At 55.4% G+C, this 14,629-nt stretch overlaps 5 protein-coding genes across 5 annotated transcripts; 3 read left to right on the forward strand and 2 right to left on the reverse strand.

The window, feature by feature from the left end:
- Positions 1–396: 396 nt before the first annotated feature.
- On the forward strand, positions 397–1,613 carry F5Z01DRAFT_618732 (P-loop containing nucleoside triphosphate hydrolase protein; the record flags this gene model as incomplete). The annotated part of the gene is made up of 2 exons (XM_046261051.1): positions 397–631; positions 679–1,613. 2 exons carry the CDS (start codon positions 397–399, stop codon positions 1,611–1,613), a joined length of 1,170 nt encoding a protein of 389 aa, XP_046120214.1.
- Positions 1,614–1,678: 65 nt separating this feature from the next.
- F5Z01DRAFT_503522 (uncharacterized protein) lies at positions 1,679–2,958 on the reverse strand. The gene is made up of 2 exons (XM_046260300.1): positions 2,484–2,958; positions 1,679–2,421 (listed from the first exon to the last, which is right to left on the reverse strand). The coding sequence occupies exons 1-2, from the start codon at positions 2,722–2,724 to the stop codon at positions 1,745–1,747; spliced, it is 918 nt and encodes a 305-aa protein (XP_046120215.1). The 5' UTR covers positions 2,725–2,958; the 3' UTR covers positions 1,679–1,744.
- Positions 2,959–6,277: 3,319 nt separating this feature from the next.
- On the forward strand, positions 6,278–9,836 carry F5Z01DRAFT_503885 (uncharacterized protein). The gene is made up of 2 exons (XM_046260302.1): positions 6,278–8,410; positions 8,462–9,836. Exons 1-2 carry the CDS (start codon positions 6,566–6,568, stop codon positions 9,506–9,508), a joined length of 2,892 nt encoding a protein of 963 aa, XP_046120216.1. The 5' UTR covers positions 6,278–6,565; the 3' UTR covers positions 9,509–9,836.
- A 779-nt stretch (positions 9,837–10,615) lies between these two features.
- On the forward strand, positions 10,616–13,615 carry F5Z01DRAFT_618669 (IQ calmodulin-binding motif domain protein; the record flags this gene model as incomplete). Its single annotated transcript, XM_046261045.1, has 1 exon — positions 10,616–13,615. The coding sequence occupies one exon, from the start codon at positions 10,616–10,618 to the stop codon at positions 13,613–13,615; it is 3,000 nt and encodes a 999-aa protein (XP_046120217.1).
- A 160-nt stretch (positions 13,616–13,775) lies between these two features.
- Positions 13,776–14,462, reverse strand: F5Z01DRAFT_672289 (acyl-CoA N-acyltransferase; the record flags this gene model as incomplete). Its single annotated transcript, XM_046264796.1, has 3 exons — positions 13,776–13,990; positions 14,043–14,216; positions 14,270–14,462. The coding sequence occupies 3 exons, from the start codon at positions 14,460–14,462 to the stop codon at positions 13,776–13,778; spliced, it is 582 nt and encodes a 193-aa protein (XP_046120218.1).
- Positions 14,463–14,629: the final 167 nt, after the last annotated feature.

Raw genomic sequence — 14,629 nt, forward strand, 5'->3', positions numbered from 1 at the left:
GGGCTGCCATGGCGATATCACGAGGCACGAATTGATAGAAAGAATTCAACACATAACAGACTCTGAACCCTTTTAAAATAATGGTTCGATAACAGTGCCAGGGTCCAAAATGCTTTACTCATGTTCGAGACGTAGCGGGGCGGAAAAATGTGTCTTCCGGCGCTGCCCAACTGCTTGCGTTGGCGCTTTTGCCTGCAGCAGCTTACGAGATTCGAGCTGCAGCCTCCAGCTCCAGCTCCATCTCCGACGTCAACTTCCACCACAACACCGACGACGACATCATCACCACTAGTACATCTGCCAATCGACGATAACCCCGACACATTAAATTTTTCGCAAGGAGGAGACGCCGACCCTTTCCCTGCTCGACATCAGAGACCCGTCAGAACCGCCACCATGGCGCTCGACGAGTACTACCGCAACAAGATCGAGAGCATGAAGCTCGAGATCCTCAAGGGCCAAGCTGCTCTCCGACGTCTCGAAGCTCAACGAAATGACTACAACTCGCGCGTGCGGTTACTGAGAGAGGAGCTCGGTCTGCTGCAGCAGCCGGGGTCCTATGTCGGCGAGGTGGTCAAGGTGATGAGCACCAAGAAGATCCTCGTCAAGGTGCACCCAGAGGGCAAATACGGTAGGTGCAACGATCGCCATAGGAGGGCAAGATCTAACACGGAACAGTGGTCGACGTGTCAGACAGCGTGGACGTCGGCAAGCTCACGCCTGGCAAGCGCGTGACGCTCCTATCCGACAGCTACAAACTTGAGAAGCTCCTCCCTTCCTCTGTCGATCCCCTCGTCTCGCTGATGATGGTCGAGAAGGTGCCGGACAGCACATACGACATGATTGGTGGTCTGGACCAGCAGATCAAGGAGATTAAGGAAGTCATCGAACTTGGTCTCAAGCACCCCGAGCTCTTCGAATCGCTCGGCATCGCACAGCCCAAGGGCGTCCTGCTCTACGGGCCCCCCGGTACAGGAAAGACCCTGCTGGCACGAGCGGTCGCGCATCACACGGCTTGCAAGTTTATCAGGGTCTCGGGATCAGAACTTGTGCAAAAGTACATTGGTGAGGGTAGCCGCATGGTCCGAGAGCTGTTCATCATGGCACGTGAACATGCGCCTTCAATCATCTTCATGGATGAGATTGACAGCATCGGTTCCTCGCGTGTCGAGGGCTCCTCTGGTGGTGATTCAGAGGTCCAGCGAACAATGTTGGAGCTGCTCAATCAGCTGGACGGTTTCGAGCCGACAAAGAACATCAAAATCATCATGGCCACCAATCGTCTCGACATTCTCGACCCAGCGTTGCTACGACCCGGACGTATCGACCGCAAGATCGAGTTCCCCCCACCTAGCGTCGAGGCACGTGCAGACATTCTGCGCATTCACAGCAGGAAGATGAACCTGACCCGTGGCATCAACCTGAACAAGATTGCAGAGAAAATGAACGGTTGCTCGGGAGCCGAGCTGAAGGGTGTCTGCACGGAAGCTGGCATGTACGCGCTGCGTGAGCGCAGAGTGCACGTCACACAGGAGGACTTTGAGCTGGCGACCGCCAAGATCCTCAACAAGCACGACGACAAGGAGGTGTCGCTCGGCAAATTGTGGAAGTAAGGGATGGGCAAAACACCATAGATGGATTTTGGCGCGGGTTTGGAGGGGAGGTGTTACGGGCTTCATCAATTGTACAAATGGGGCTACATGCCTATTCCACAATGTGTGTCTTTCCGCATGTGATTCTGTGACTATCGAGATGCGGTCCTGGGGTTGTTCTCGCCCTCGGGGACCTTCATGCCGTGCATGCCCCTGTATGGTGCTGGCTCGGACGGCTTCCAGCCCTGGTTGGCGAGGAAGTCCTTGTCCTCCAGCTGATACACCTGGACATGCAGAGGCCGGCACACCTTGATCATCTCAGCCTCGCTGTCGGCCCCAAAGCCCCAAAGCGACAGGTCACCGCCGGGGCAAGTGCTCAAAGCCATAAGGACATCGGTCTCGGCCAGGAACTCGAGCGAGTCGCCCTTTTCCGCGGGGCAGGGGCTCATAAAGTATCGGCCCTCCTTGTCCAGACCGGTCACCTGGAAGATGTTCAAGACATCGTGGACATCCCTCTCCTGCAGGCCCCACGGCATAACAGCCCGGACAAGGTTACTGTGGCAGTGGAAGTCGTACTGGGCTCCGGAGCTCAGGACCGAGTTGACATAGGGGTCGCATCGCGTGCCAAGTAGATCGTGCACGCGACCGCCGTTGATGTCCTTTCCATAGGAGGAAAGGGAGTCCGAGAGAATGGTGACGAGAGGGCGCAGGTAAGGCAGTGTGGACCACAGACGATCATAAGTGGACAGATGCGAGGCGTGCAGTTGGCGAGTCCGTGAAGCCCAGAAACGCTCCGAAGGGTTGTGCAAGTTCCAGACATTGAGATCACCTTGGTCGCGCCGTTAGCTGGAGGCTCTCCTCATGTCTCTCTGAAAGTGCTCAAACACTCACCAACCTGGGGACCTTCAGGGGTGGTGATCCTCACGATCGACCCTGCCGGCGCCTCCCACGCACGACCTGACCGAATGGGCAGCGTGAATTCATTGACCAGCACGCGCGGGGCTTGCTGGATGGAACTGTAGACGTCTTTGTCGACGGCAAGGGGGGAGCCAGCTGAGGGGAGGTAAGCCGGCACTGGGACCGGCACCTTGCGATCCTTGAAGCGATCAGGCCTGGTCTGTTCGTCAGACATGATGATGTTTGAACTTTTTGTTTCTTCTTTTTGCGGTTTCAGTGATGCTGTTCTTGCTTCTTGAGCTATTATAATTATTTGTCTGGTCGCGATATCGGAGGTCTTCTAAGTGGAGGTCGGTTATGGGTGCCTACCCTGTGCTTACCCTGTGCCAAGCGATCATCACGAGATTGGACGGGCTGTGATCGAGATAAAGGCAGAAGTGGTTGATGAATGGGATTCCTATACCGAATAGGTTTATAATAGGTAGATTCGATACTGTTGCATTAATTTGTATGTCTCCTGTTGCGTCGCGTGTCAAACGGCGGGTCGGCTTACACGCCTTCGATGCTAGATAATTAACAATAACATCATCGAAAGTTGCACAATGTCGGACAGCCGTTGATATGTATAAAGGCAAATGGGAAGATTTTATAAAAGCCACCATAGTCTTGTGTCAGAAAGGCATTCATAAGTTTTTGACTAGCCCGCAGACGAGGTGCGTTTGTTGGTCGAGATTGTGGTGCCTAAGGTACATGTAAGTTGCAAATGCTGTTTGGATCAGCGTGTGCATTCATGCATTCATGCACGGAGTACGGAGTATATGCTCATCGATATCATTTCCAGAGCCGCAATGGAAGAGGACGTGCACAGGTGGTTGCCGAGCTCCATCCCGTTTGTCACATGGTCGTGATTCAGGGTGCAACCCGTCCATGGAACGTTGACCACGACGGGGACTTGACAATTGCCGAGAACTACTGGGTACCTTAACGTCGCTTTCCGGCTGAGACAGTCTTTGCCATGATGCCACGTCTGAAGGGCAGCTTTACCTTCTCATCGTTGGGAGTTCCTGTTGCTTAGGCAAGACGGCCTCGAATTCCCTCCCAGAGCACTTACGACTAGGTGGTCCTTAGCGGCGTCCACCCGTAGTCTAGAACGTAGACCACACTGTAGGAAGATGAGACACATCGCTGATCAAGCCAAAAGGGCTTCCTAGAATAGTACGGGTTAGAGTGACAGCGGGCGGCGCAGCGTAGCGCGTAGAGGGACGGGAGGGGAGAAGCAAGTACGGAGTATAGGCACGAGGAAGCGCGAGTGAGCGGCACGCGAGACGTCAGGGTCCTGGGCAATTCCAGAATGCCGTGACCCCCAATTGCAGTCCCGTCTCACGCCCGCCCTTTGCAGGGCATGCATTCCGACTGCTGACCAGCCCCTTTGCGAATGGCTGGACAACAAGACTGTCGGGGTTTGCCGCTTCTCAGCTTTGGCGAAGCGATGGGCTTCACCGAGTCGAAGGGCGTAATCGCATGACGAGTCGATCCCCTCTCGGCTCTGCATCAGTATCTCGCAATGCGACATGTGCCCTCAAGGCGGCGCGGCGAAGAGATTGAGAGACCGGTTTGGTCTGGAGACTGCATAAGACAAGCGTCTTGACTCAACTTGATATACGTAGTACTTTACTAGTCAGAAATGGCCATGGACTATGTGGAAACGCCCGGAGTCTGAGTCGAGCAGGACTAAACTTGGATATGTATCGAGGTCGCGCCTCGAGGCGTGCATGATAAGTTGAGGCTCAAGAGGTCTTGAGGTGGGCCGCCGGAGCACTGCCCGGCGCATACGTACCTACCATGGTGGGGTGAAACCCTCAAGACTAGAATAGCAAGTTGCTAGCAACTGAGACAACGGCCGTGACTCGATCAGATTCTCATCATAATTGTGACCAGCGCGGGCGGAGACGTATGTGCTGATTCGGAGGTGATGCCAGATGCAATGTGGGCAAGGGCAGCAGCCTGCAAGCGGGTGAAACGTGATACTGGCGGTGAAGGGCGGCAGCCTGGGCGGGTGAACCTGGCGCATGGCAGGTGCGGCTCTCACCCTCAATCTTGGAAGGGGGGATTAACTACGTCATTGCGCTTCTGAAGTTCTGCTACACTTTGCGCCGGGTGTTGCGCGATGACACACAGGGTGAGCAGGTGTAATTGTGACAATTAATCAGTCTCGTGTCTGCCATCTAGAACGAGACGAGCTCAATAATGATGGTTTCCAATTCCACGCATCGGGGTTTGAAGACCAACACCTCCTTCAACGTTGATCAAATGGGGGGATGATCAATCGGTCTCTCAACGGTCTCGACTCGGAACGCCCACGGCGTCATGTGGGCGCTAGTCTATAAATGGCGCTTGCTGGGCTCAGTGACGTCGGAACGCAGCGCCACCTCTGCGTTGATTGGCCAGATGTCAAGCGTGGTTTCCTAGTGGGGCATTATATGACGACGGGCTGCTGATTGTTCCAGTTCGAAGAACACGGGAGACTTGAAGGTGGCTGGCCAGATTCTCAAGGAGACGGCCAGTTGTCAAAAGGCGGTTAACGTCGTGCCTTGTTTGAATAGTAAAGCGAGTCAAGGCATGGTAAACTATCGATGTTGAGCAGAAAGAGCATGAAATTTCGTGAGTGTTGCAGCCTGAAGACGAAAACACACAGCCCAATTCTGGTCGGATACGTCTTCTACATCTCACCGAAATAATATAGGCTTGCTGTTTGTGCATTTCATTCTCGTAGCAGCGCACTCATAAATACAAGGTACTACGTACGTAGCAGACCAGAGCAAAGATCATCATTCAGTGCGACGACGTACCCGCTACGTATCTGCTGCGCCCACCACACCACCCGATCAACACCTCTTGGCCCGGAAGTTGTCTATCCTCGTGAGCATTGGAAGTCTGGAACAGCTTCCTTTTGTTATTATTCCTCGTCTTCGGGGTACTTTTTAGCGCAACAAGCCTGCAGACGACGTCCTTGCCGATCTACTCCGTGCAACCGCCTCGTTATCGAAGTACTTGCCCTGCAAGTCTTGAACCCTGTCGTTGAGAGAGGATCGCTCCTGAGCTCGACGCTCATTTGCCCACCGTTCTCACCACCCAACCACGCAGGACTACCCCCCTCGGCCCCTCCATTACAGGCCTAGACGACACACCCACGCATCCAGTCTGCCAATCGTGGAGGGGACCCCTAAAATCGTGGGCTCTGCAACGGTAGGAAACTGCTCATCCTTAAGGTACTATAGTTTCCATCAAGCTTCTTCGGATTCCTTTGTCCCCAGGAGCTGAGTCGTGGGCCGACTCTGTTCAATTTCGACCAGCGCAGAGGCAAACGTCTTGCACCAACCTCATCTACGGCCATCGACCTTGAAAGCATCCAAGCCGCCAGGAGCGTCCTCATTGTATTCTTCTTGCCTCTGACGCAACGGCTCTGCTCCGCGTTAGTAAGGTAGTACCTGGAACGCAGGACCCCTATCAGTACCTCACCACCTCTTCTCACCTGGTTCTTTCATCATTCTTCGCAGCTCCCGACTGCCTTGCCTGAGAAAGCTTGTTGAGCCGTTCCATTGTTTAATTAACCTTTGGAGCTCGCGTCATCCTCTGACGCCTATTATTCCCGTTTTTTCGCGCCGCTGCGACCAGTATTGTCAGTTAGCTCGAGGTGACAACCGCGGCGACCCGATTCTTGCCACACAGTTGTTTCCAGAGGCTGATATTCCTCGCCTCAGAATCTCAGCCCTGCCTGTCTTGGTAATCTTTGCCACATACAGCTGGTCACGTCAGGGCGCCTTGTCCTTAACCGTCTTGCGATACCAAAACCTTTTTTCCCCCGCTGGACCGCCATCTTGCTTCACTTCTTCCTTCTTGGCATTTGCCAGCGCCTGGGCTGTGCTCTTTTCCTCAACTTGACAGCAACCATCGCCTTTCATGACCCGAGACGCCACCATGGCTTTATGAAGTTGTCGAGAGACCTCGATTCGACTTTCACAATCTTAGTCGCCCCGTAACTTGCCGATACAGCAATTCGAACCCGTCACAAAACAATGCACGACGCCGCGCCCGATCTCCATTACACCATGAAGGCCGCAAGTAGGGCTGTCCCGACGGGCAGCTCGCATGGCTACACACAAGCCTATTCTAATTTCGCCGCATCTTCGCATGCACACCCACACTCCCAATCCTCAAACTGCCACCGATCCAACAAAGGCGGCAACTCGACGACTCCCATGGCATCGCCCCGCGGCCCCCACTCGGTCGGACAGCACCATCCGCCCAAATCGTCACCAAATCGAGGTGCCGATAATCGACCATCAAGTCCCAACTACTTCGGCCTCGTTGTAGATTCTACGAACAGTCCCCAAGAGTCCTCGGGTCCAGGACGAAACGCATGGAGCCCACCGACATCGTCGGTGAAGTCTTTCGGCGCTGCGATACAGACCCAGGTCCCGCTTGAAGCCAATCCTGACTTTGAGGCGTTCAGGAAGCAGATTGATTTGAATAAAGCAAACGCCTTTTCGCTCGGAGCCAGCCATGGCAACGGCCCATTGACGCCGAATCCAGTCTTCAAGAGACCGCGCCCGTCAAGATGGCACACACATGCCAGCGATATTGGCTCCGAGATGTCTGTTACGCGATCTACGAGCTACGCACCCCAGCCTCACAAGATGGATGTCGACCACGATACCGCCTCGCACGATTCCGCGTATGTCTCGGCTGACTCGAAGCGCACTTCGGAGTCATCACTCTTCTTGCCCCCGACACTAACTAGTCAACCACGTTTTGAGTCGCCTCAGCCAATGAGCGGCATGCAGCATCGCACTAACCTGACAAGGGCGGAAGATCGCGACCCGCGTCTGTCATTGATGGAACATAAGATGGAGCCTCCGTCGCCGAGCATGGGAGGTTTGGCAAGAGCTGCGACCCTGCCGCATAACGGAGCAGAGGGATCTGGTCCGGCTATGGTTCCAGGAGATGAGCTCAAGGACATGATGAAAAGCATGCCCGAAGACCACCTCCTCATCCTCGATATCCGATCAGCACAGAACTACGCTGCATCGCGTATCAAGGGTGCCCTGAACCTGTGCATCCCCACGACTCTGCTGAAGCGCGCTACGTTCAACATTCAGAAACTGCAGCAAACCTTTCAGAGTGGACATGGCTCGGCAAAGTTTGCGAACTGGCGGAAGATGAGCGCCATCGTGGTGTACGATTCGCACTCATCAGACCAAAAGGATGCTGTTACCGCGCAAAACATGATCAAGAAGTTTACGAGCGAGGGCTACACGGGCAAAACTGTCATCCTGAAAGGTGGCTTCATGCGGTTCAAGGAGACTCACCCGAAATTGGTGGACTCGGAATCACAAAAGGGAGACGCAACACAGTCGAGCTGCGCCGGCGGCGGTATAGCACCTGTCATTGGAGGCGTCTCTCTGCCAATGGGTACCGGCAGTACCAATCCATTCTTCTCAAATATCCGACAGAACATGGATTTGGCGGATGGTGTCGGCCAATTTCAGGTGTCACGTCCCGAGGGTCTCGATACATCCCAGGTACCTCTCTGGCTTCGTCGAGCCTCGTCGCAATCCGACAAAGGCAAGATGGTGTCAGAGAAGTTCTTGAACATTGAGAAGGAGGAAAAGTCACGCATGCAGACGGCGTACGCCGCGTTCGATCCGCACACAGCCCAGCAGAAGAAGACGGTCCAGCTCTGTGGCGTGGAAAAGGGTGGCAAGAACCGCTACAAGGATATTCTACCTTTCGAGCACGCGCGTGTCAGGCTGCACAAAGAATCACAATCTTGCGATTACGTCAACGCCAGTCACATCAAATCATCGATGAGCAACAAGCGGTACATCGCGTCACAGGGCCCATTGCCGGCGACTTTTGAGGTGAGCGGCTCGCTTTTGCCCAGCTGGTATACATGAAGCTAACAAGTGTAGGACTTTTGGTCCGTCATATGGGATCAGGATGTGCGCGTCATCGTGATGCTCACTGCCGAGTCGGAAGGCGGCCAGCTCAAGTGCCACTCATACTGGCAAGAGCGTGCCTATGGTTCCATCCGGCTCAAGCCACTGTCTGAGAAGAAGGCGTCGCTTGATATGGACAAGTATCGCTCCGACTCTTCCGCGTCGCCAGCTTCGGGTACCATGGGCGACATTAGCCGCAGGCGAGCCAACACGGTGACGTCCGTACACGCGCCAGCATCATCGCCTACTACCTCGCAGACATCGCAGCCCGAGGCGCCCCACGTCGTGATTCGGAAGTTTGCCCTCTCTCACACGGCCCATCCCTTTGCGCCTATCCGTGAGATCACGCAGCTGCACTTTTCATCATGGCCCGACTTTGGCACACCTGCGCAACCGTCGCATCTGCTGGCGCTGGTGGAGCTCGCGAATGTCATGCAACGAGCGGCTCTGCCTGTGGAGACGCCATCTGTTGTGGGCAACCGCAGGTCGTCAGATCATCTGCCCGTGTCATGGCACGACCAGCCAGAGGCGGATGACAACTCGCGCCCCATGTTGGTGCATTGCTCAGCTGGTTGTGGCCGTACAGGCACTTTCTGTACAGTGGACAGTGTCATTGACATGCTCAAGCGCCAGCGCCTTGTAAAGGGCTCCATGACATCTACGCAGGATGCAGACGGCGATGTTGCCATGGCTGAAGGAGATGATGTGTCTCCGCGCACCAACAAACAAATGACCTTCGGCCACTCTCGCACTCCGTCGTCTAGCCAGCGGAAGCCGTCGATGGGCGCATCCACGATTGAGACGTCCTGGCTGAGAGATGAGTCGGTCGACCTCATCCAAAAGGCAGTCGAGGATTTCCGACAGCAGCGGCTGAGCATGGTGCAGAGCTTACGGCAGTATGTCCTATGCTACGAGACGGTTTTGGAGTGGACGCATAGGATGAACGACAAGGGAATAGCCACCCCATCCGTTGGACGAGCGCGATCGGGCAGCATGGCCATTGCCCAGCCTCGCCGATAGGCCACGAGGCAGAAGAATCGCCACTGGCGGTTCACTATTATACGACGTGCACGAGTTACCATTATTCGACGTTTGACAACAGCAACATGGGCATGGATAAGGCGTTACGGTTTTGAACTGAAAAGGTCCAGCGGCAGGTGGACGCATTGGCAATGCAGCATACGAACAAGGGGGGCGCGGGCTAACCTTGGTGTTGATGGAGGGTACTGTATGATCATGGGATAAACAACCTCTGTCGCAGATGCCTTTTAACATTGTGCGAAACGAACATGAAGACATGATACATTGAGAGCACATGTGTCCCAGTGCCTGTTCAGTGATGGTGACTTGACGTTGCAACGAGACAATACGATAATGGCAGGGAATCAAGGACGCGAGTCATGCTTGGTTTCGCGTTCAACGTGCACGTGAAAATACGTAGTATCTTCAAGATCAGCGACGAAGAATCGCAAGAATCGCAAGGAACGCTACTACAGCAATAAGTGGACCTTACGTGACGGATGAAGTGCGACTGTAGACTACCTAGTACGCAGCCTACTTAGTACTTCCCGTCCATCTGACATGATCTGGGGAAAGCGACATGGACTCGAGGCGCGATGCAACTCGAAGATTCCACCCGCGACATGCATTAACAACACTAATGTGCCTTGCGCCAGGAGGGTGTTAGTCAGGGAGGTCCATCCCGCCCCCACCCGCCCACTCGCAGCAAACAGGTGATCCTGTATCAACAGTCTTACAATCCACGATCAATTCTCCCTTCTCCATCCGCATAGCCACTACCTGGTAATCTATCATCCCGTGTTGCATTGTCTCTCCTGTCACTCGTTTATACAACCAGATTTCAAGCGCCAGAGACGGACGATCATCTAGGCCGTATTAAGTCGAGGCTGACCTGAGCCTGGCTCGATCGCCGCATGCGAAACAGACTATTATTACTCCGTACCCAGCCTCCCGACCCCGTGCCCGCGTGGTATCAGAAACGATTACGAAAGCGTCAGACTGCTGCACCCCGTGCAGCAATAAATACCATCGCCTTCCCTATCGCTCCAACGACGAGGCGACACTTCGACCTCGCAGTACTTGCGACACAAGCGCCGCCCACCTACCATGCGTCGTGACTCGCTCGACGTCCACATGGACCTCTCGCCCAGCAACGAACCAAACGCCCTGGTCATCGACGACGATGATGCAGAGCTTCGCATGTTGACTGACACCTACGATCTCTCCATGCCACCAGAGCACGATGATGAGGACGACGATGACCCCATCCTCCACGAAGACAGGGTATTCACCCCTCCACCACACATTGCCGCCCGGTTCTATCGCCCCTCGCACGCTCGTCGACGGGAATCCGCTGCCTCCTCGCGACGGAACAGCTTCTCCTCCGCGCATTCCAAATGCTCTTCCAGTCTACCCACCGAAGGGGATCAGAGCAAACACATTGCGCAGCACTTGAGGCGCACGTCGTTCCTTGAAGATCGTAAGGCACGCCTGGCCGACCGAGCCGCACACGCCGAAAAGGTGCGCTTGCGCGCTGCCACGGCAAAGGCCGCATCCAAGGACACCAAGTCCTCGGAAGAGCGCGCCCTGGCAGCCCAGCAGGCGCGCGAGCGCAATCTGGCAGAGATCGTGGCCAACTGCGCCGAGGAGGTGAAGCGGGCGAAGCAGATTGCTACACTCATGAAGGAGAAGCGCGAAACAGACCAGGCCAAAATGAAGGCGCAAATGGAGGAAAGGCTCGCAGAGGCGGACCGAAGACGGGAAGAGCTGAGGAGGCAGAATGCAAGGAACCGCGGGAGAGGCCAAAGCATCCTTGTGAGGAAGTCGAGCCCTGCGAAGCCGCGGCGTCGGATGAGCTCCGAAGAGGCCGCCGCAAAGATTACGAGTTGGTGGAGGTGTTGCATCCGTCGCAGGGCGATGCTCGATTTCAACTCGCTGGGCCTCTCTGTGGATGGCATCAGAAGCACGTCCTTCGACACAGTCACGGAGTTGCTGGCTGAGGAGAAGGTGCTCACCACGACAGCAAGGCTACTGCGCACCTGCGGACTGCAAGAAGCGGATCCTGGATCAGTGGGCGAAATGGCTGCTGTTCGTACGTTCCTGAGCGCCTTCTTGATCTTGGGGCACCCCAACCAAGTCCTGGCCACCAAGACAGATGGGGACAACGAAGGCGACATGTCCTCTCATCGACTACCTAGTGCCGATCTAGAGAACCCTCAGCTACAGGACCTCGTCAGCAAGGCCAAGGACCTGTTGATTGTGTTCGAGAATATCCTTATGCGGTTGACCTTGACCAACCGATATACCGTGCCGCCAGCTCTGGTCAGCAAGCTGCCGGAAGCATATGCCGTCTTTCACAACGCCTTCATCGCTTGGAAGTCACGGGACTCGAATGCCCTGATTGAAGTCATGTTGATGCAATTCGTCGAACTTGACGCCATCTTCCAGACAGTCAAGGACACGACGGACGACGCGGCCTCGCAGCTGTACCAGCAAAGCATCCGCGACAGTCAGCTCATGCTCATCGTGCGCATCAAGAAGCTCGCTGGTCAAGAGGCGGGCAAGAAGATGATCTTCGACGCTGTCGCCGAAGCAAGAAAGGCAAGGAGAGCCAAGAAGAAGACGGGGGATACGAAACCCCGTGTGGCAGAGCCAACGCCAAGCGAGAGCGACGTCTCTCAGCGGCCGCTCACCCCTCCAGCCACCCCGTCGAACAAGCAGGCACAAACTCAAACAAAGGCCATTGCCATCAAGTCGCCAGGTGGTCTTGGCGGTCTGCTTCCTGACAATCGCGGCATTGTTCACGAACTGGCTATCAACAAGGAATACCAGATTCCCATCAGCGAATACAAAGCGCAAGTATCTGATGCTTCACGCACCATGTTTGAGCAGATGCGTGGCAGCATGCAGAGCGATGCGCCAATCGACAACGCCGTCAATTTCCATTTCTTCATGCTCATGGCTAGCGAGATCAAAGACAAGCTGCAGCGTATGCTCAAGCCCGGCAACAGCATGTACAACCTGATCCAGGAGATGTTTGATCCCGAGCTCGCGCAGAAACAGTTTGAGCGCGGAAGCTTCTCGTATGAAAAGTTCTTCTCTGCCATGGCAGGGCTACTGCCCAAGCTCTGCGCGCCGTTCCGAGATGCCGAGGTTAAGGACCTGGTGGATAACAAATTAGGCGATGGCAACTTGATCGACAGGGTGGAGGCCTTGAGCGGCTTCATTGATATCATGCTGTGCGATTACATCAACTACATGCTTCGAGTTGCTGCTCCTCAGTTGATTGAGTCTGCACCACAGTACGAGGCGAAACGCTTCACGCAGGAGGTTGAGTCAGGGGAGATTGACCTCAGCGCTGCGGAAGCGGCCTGGAGAGCAGCGAGGACCAAGGTTCTCGCTGAGGTCCAGAGGCGGGATCCCGAGGGGATCAATCACCCCAAGTCTCGCCCAACAGGCACGCGCATATACGCGCAGATCTTGGTGGACATCTTCACGCAGCCACTGCCGCTGAAAGAAGAGACTGTCCCTGAGATGCTGCGACTGGATAGCAAGAGAGTGTCCGAAGTGTCCAAGACTGTGCAGCATGTCATCACTGTTGGCGCGGTGCTCTTGCAATGCAAGAACCTTCTCAAGCGGGACGTCCGCTCGCCTTGGAAGGTGGAGGCCAGCAGGATCATGAGCGTCTTGGAGGCTAATCACCCCAACACGGAAACGATTGTCGACGGCACCATGGCGGCCATGGAGAGCCGAAGCATGCCTGCTGCCACCAAGCAGCATCTGCGCGCGCTCGTGACCAAGGTGATCACCGCCAGTCAGGACATGGCCATCCGCGGTACGGAACCACGCGAGCCTGTGCTGCGCTTGCTCCTTACTCGGCTGAGGGGCAACATCCTCGCCCGTCTGGCGCCTGGCTCGGCGAGTGAGCGGGTCAAGGCGGCCAACACGGCGGGCGAGAGGCTCGCGAGTCTGGGACTGAGTGAGTTTGTCGACCGCGTGCGTGGGGTGAGCATGCTTCTCGAGAGGATCGGGGCAGTAGACCGTGGTGCCCATGGGGCGTGGTGGGATGCCATTGCCACCAAGGTAGAGCAGGAGGATACGAATTAATGTTGTGGATGGGTCTCGGGCATGGCGTTGGGTAGCAGTAGTCGGCGTTGTCTGTTTTTACATGGGCTGGTTCCTGGGATTAGCGTACTGGACGGGCACACACACACACACACACACACACCCCAGCGAAATTGAATTGTCATTTTTTCACCGCACTCACTCACTCATGGCATGACCGAACCATGGGTGTCATGAGCTCACTCATCTTGATGCCCTCTACAACCTTGAACCCCAGCCGTTCGTACAGACCGATGGCGTGACCCTGGGCGTCCAGATATACATCCCGCCCGTCAGCTACAGAAGCCACATGCCTCACCAGCTTGCTGGCATGGCCTTGCCCACGAGCAGACGGATGGGTCATGATCAGTTCGATGTCTACACCTGCGTTAATAAATGGAAGCTTGGTGGGCGCGGCGATGTCACTCACAAACATGTTTCTTCCCGCCCATGGTGGCGTCATGCTGCGCGTCCATCGCCCCATAGAACTCTTGTATCTTGTCCAAACTCATCCCTTCATACGGGGCGGGCCATCCGCGTCCGCGCCAGCCCTGCGTCTTCTCGGGCCCGTTCTCTGTGAACCAGAGGAGCATCGACTTGAGACCTTGTGTTTCCATCAGCGGAGCAAGCGGAGTGAAGCATGCAACGGTTACGAACCGCTTTCGTCTTTCAGGACGTGGATCTGCCCAGGCTGGGATGGGTCGATGAAGTAGGTGAAGGCTTGGGTTAGATAGGCGTCGCCCGTGGCCGTGGGCGGGAACACGGCGTGGAAGTAGTCATCGCTAAAGCATGTGCGGAAGATGGCGACGATGGACGGGACATCGTCTTTGGACGCGAGTTGGGGCACCATCTTAACAAACAGAGGGGGACAGGAGGTGGGAAGATGGGGTTCGAAGTACAGATCGGTATGGAGCGGGGATGGCACGTCGTACTTAAGGAGTGGAGTTCTGTCACTCATCTAGCGAACCAGTGTTTGAAGCACAATTACTCTTCATCATTAATTTTTACATACGCTAC

The sequence above is a fragment of the Emericellopsis atlantica genome, assembly GCF_019669845.1.
Source record: "Emericellopsis atlantica unplaced genomic scaffold F5Z01scaffold_7, whole genome shotgun sequence".
In the NCBI taxonomy this organism is placed as follows: domain Eukaryota; kingdom Fungi; phylum Ascomycota; class Sordariomycetes; order Hypocreales; family Bionectriaceae; genus Emericellopsis; species Emericellopsis atlantica.

Coding starts and splice junctions, on each gene's coding strand:
- F5Z01DRAFT_503522 (XM_046260300.1), bottom strand. CDS start 2,724: ATGTCTGACGAACAGACCAGGCCTGATCGCTTCAAGGATCGCAAGGTG. Junction 2,422..2,483: donor CCCTGAAGGTCCCCAGGTTG/GTGAGTGTTTGA, acceptor GGCGCGACCAAG/GTGATCTCAATGTCTGGAAC.
- F5Z01DRAFT_503885 (XM_046260302.1), top strand. CDS start 6,566: ATGCACGACGCCGCGCCCGATCTCCATTACACCATGAAGGCCGCAAGT. Junction 8,411..8,461: donor CATTGCCGGCGACTTTTGAG/GTGAGCGGCTCG, acceptor TAACAAGTGTAG/GACTTTTGGTCCGTCATATG.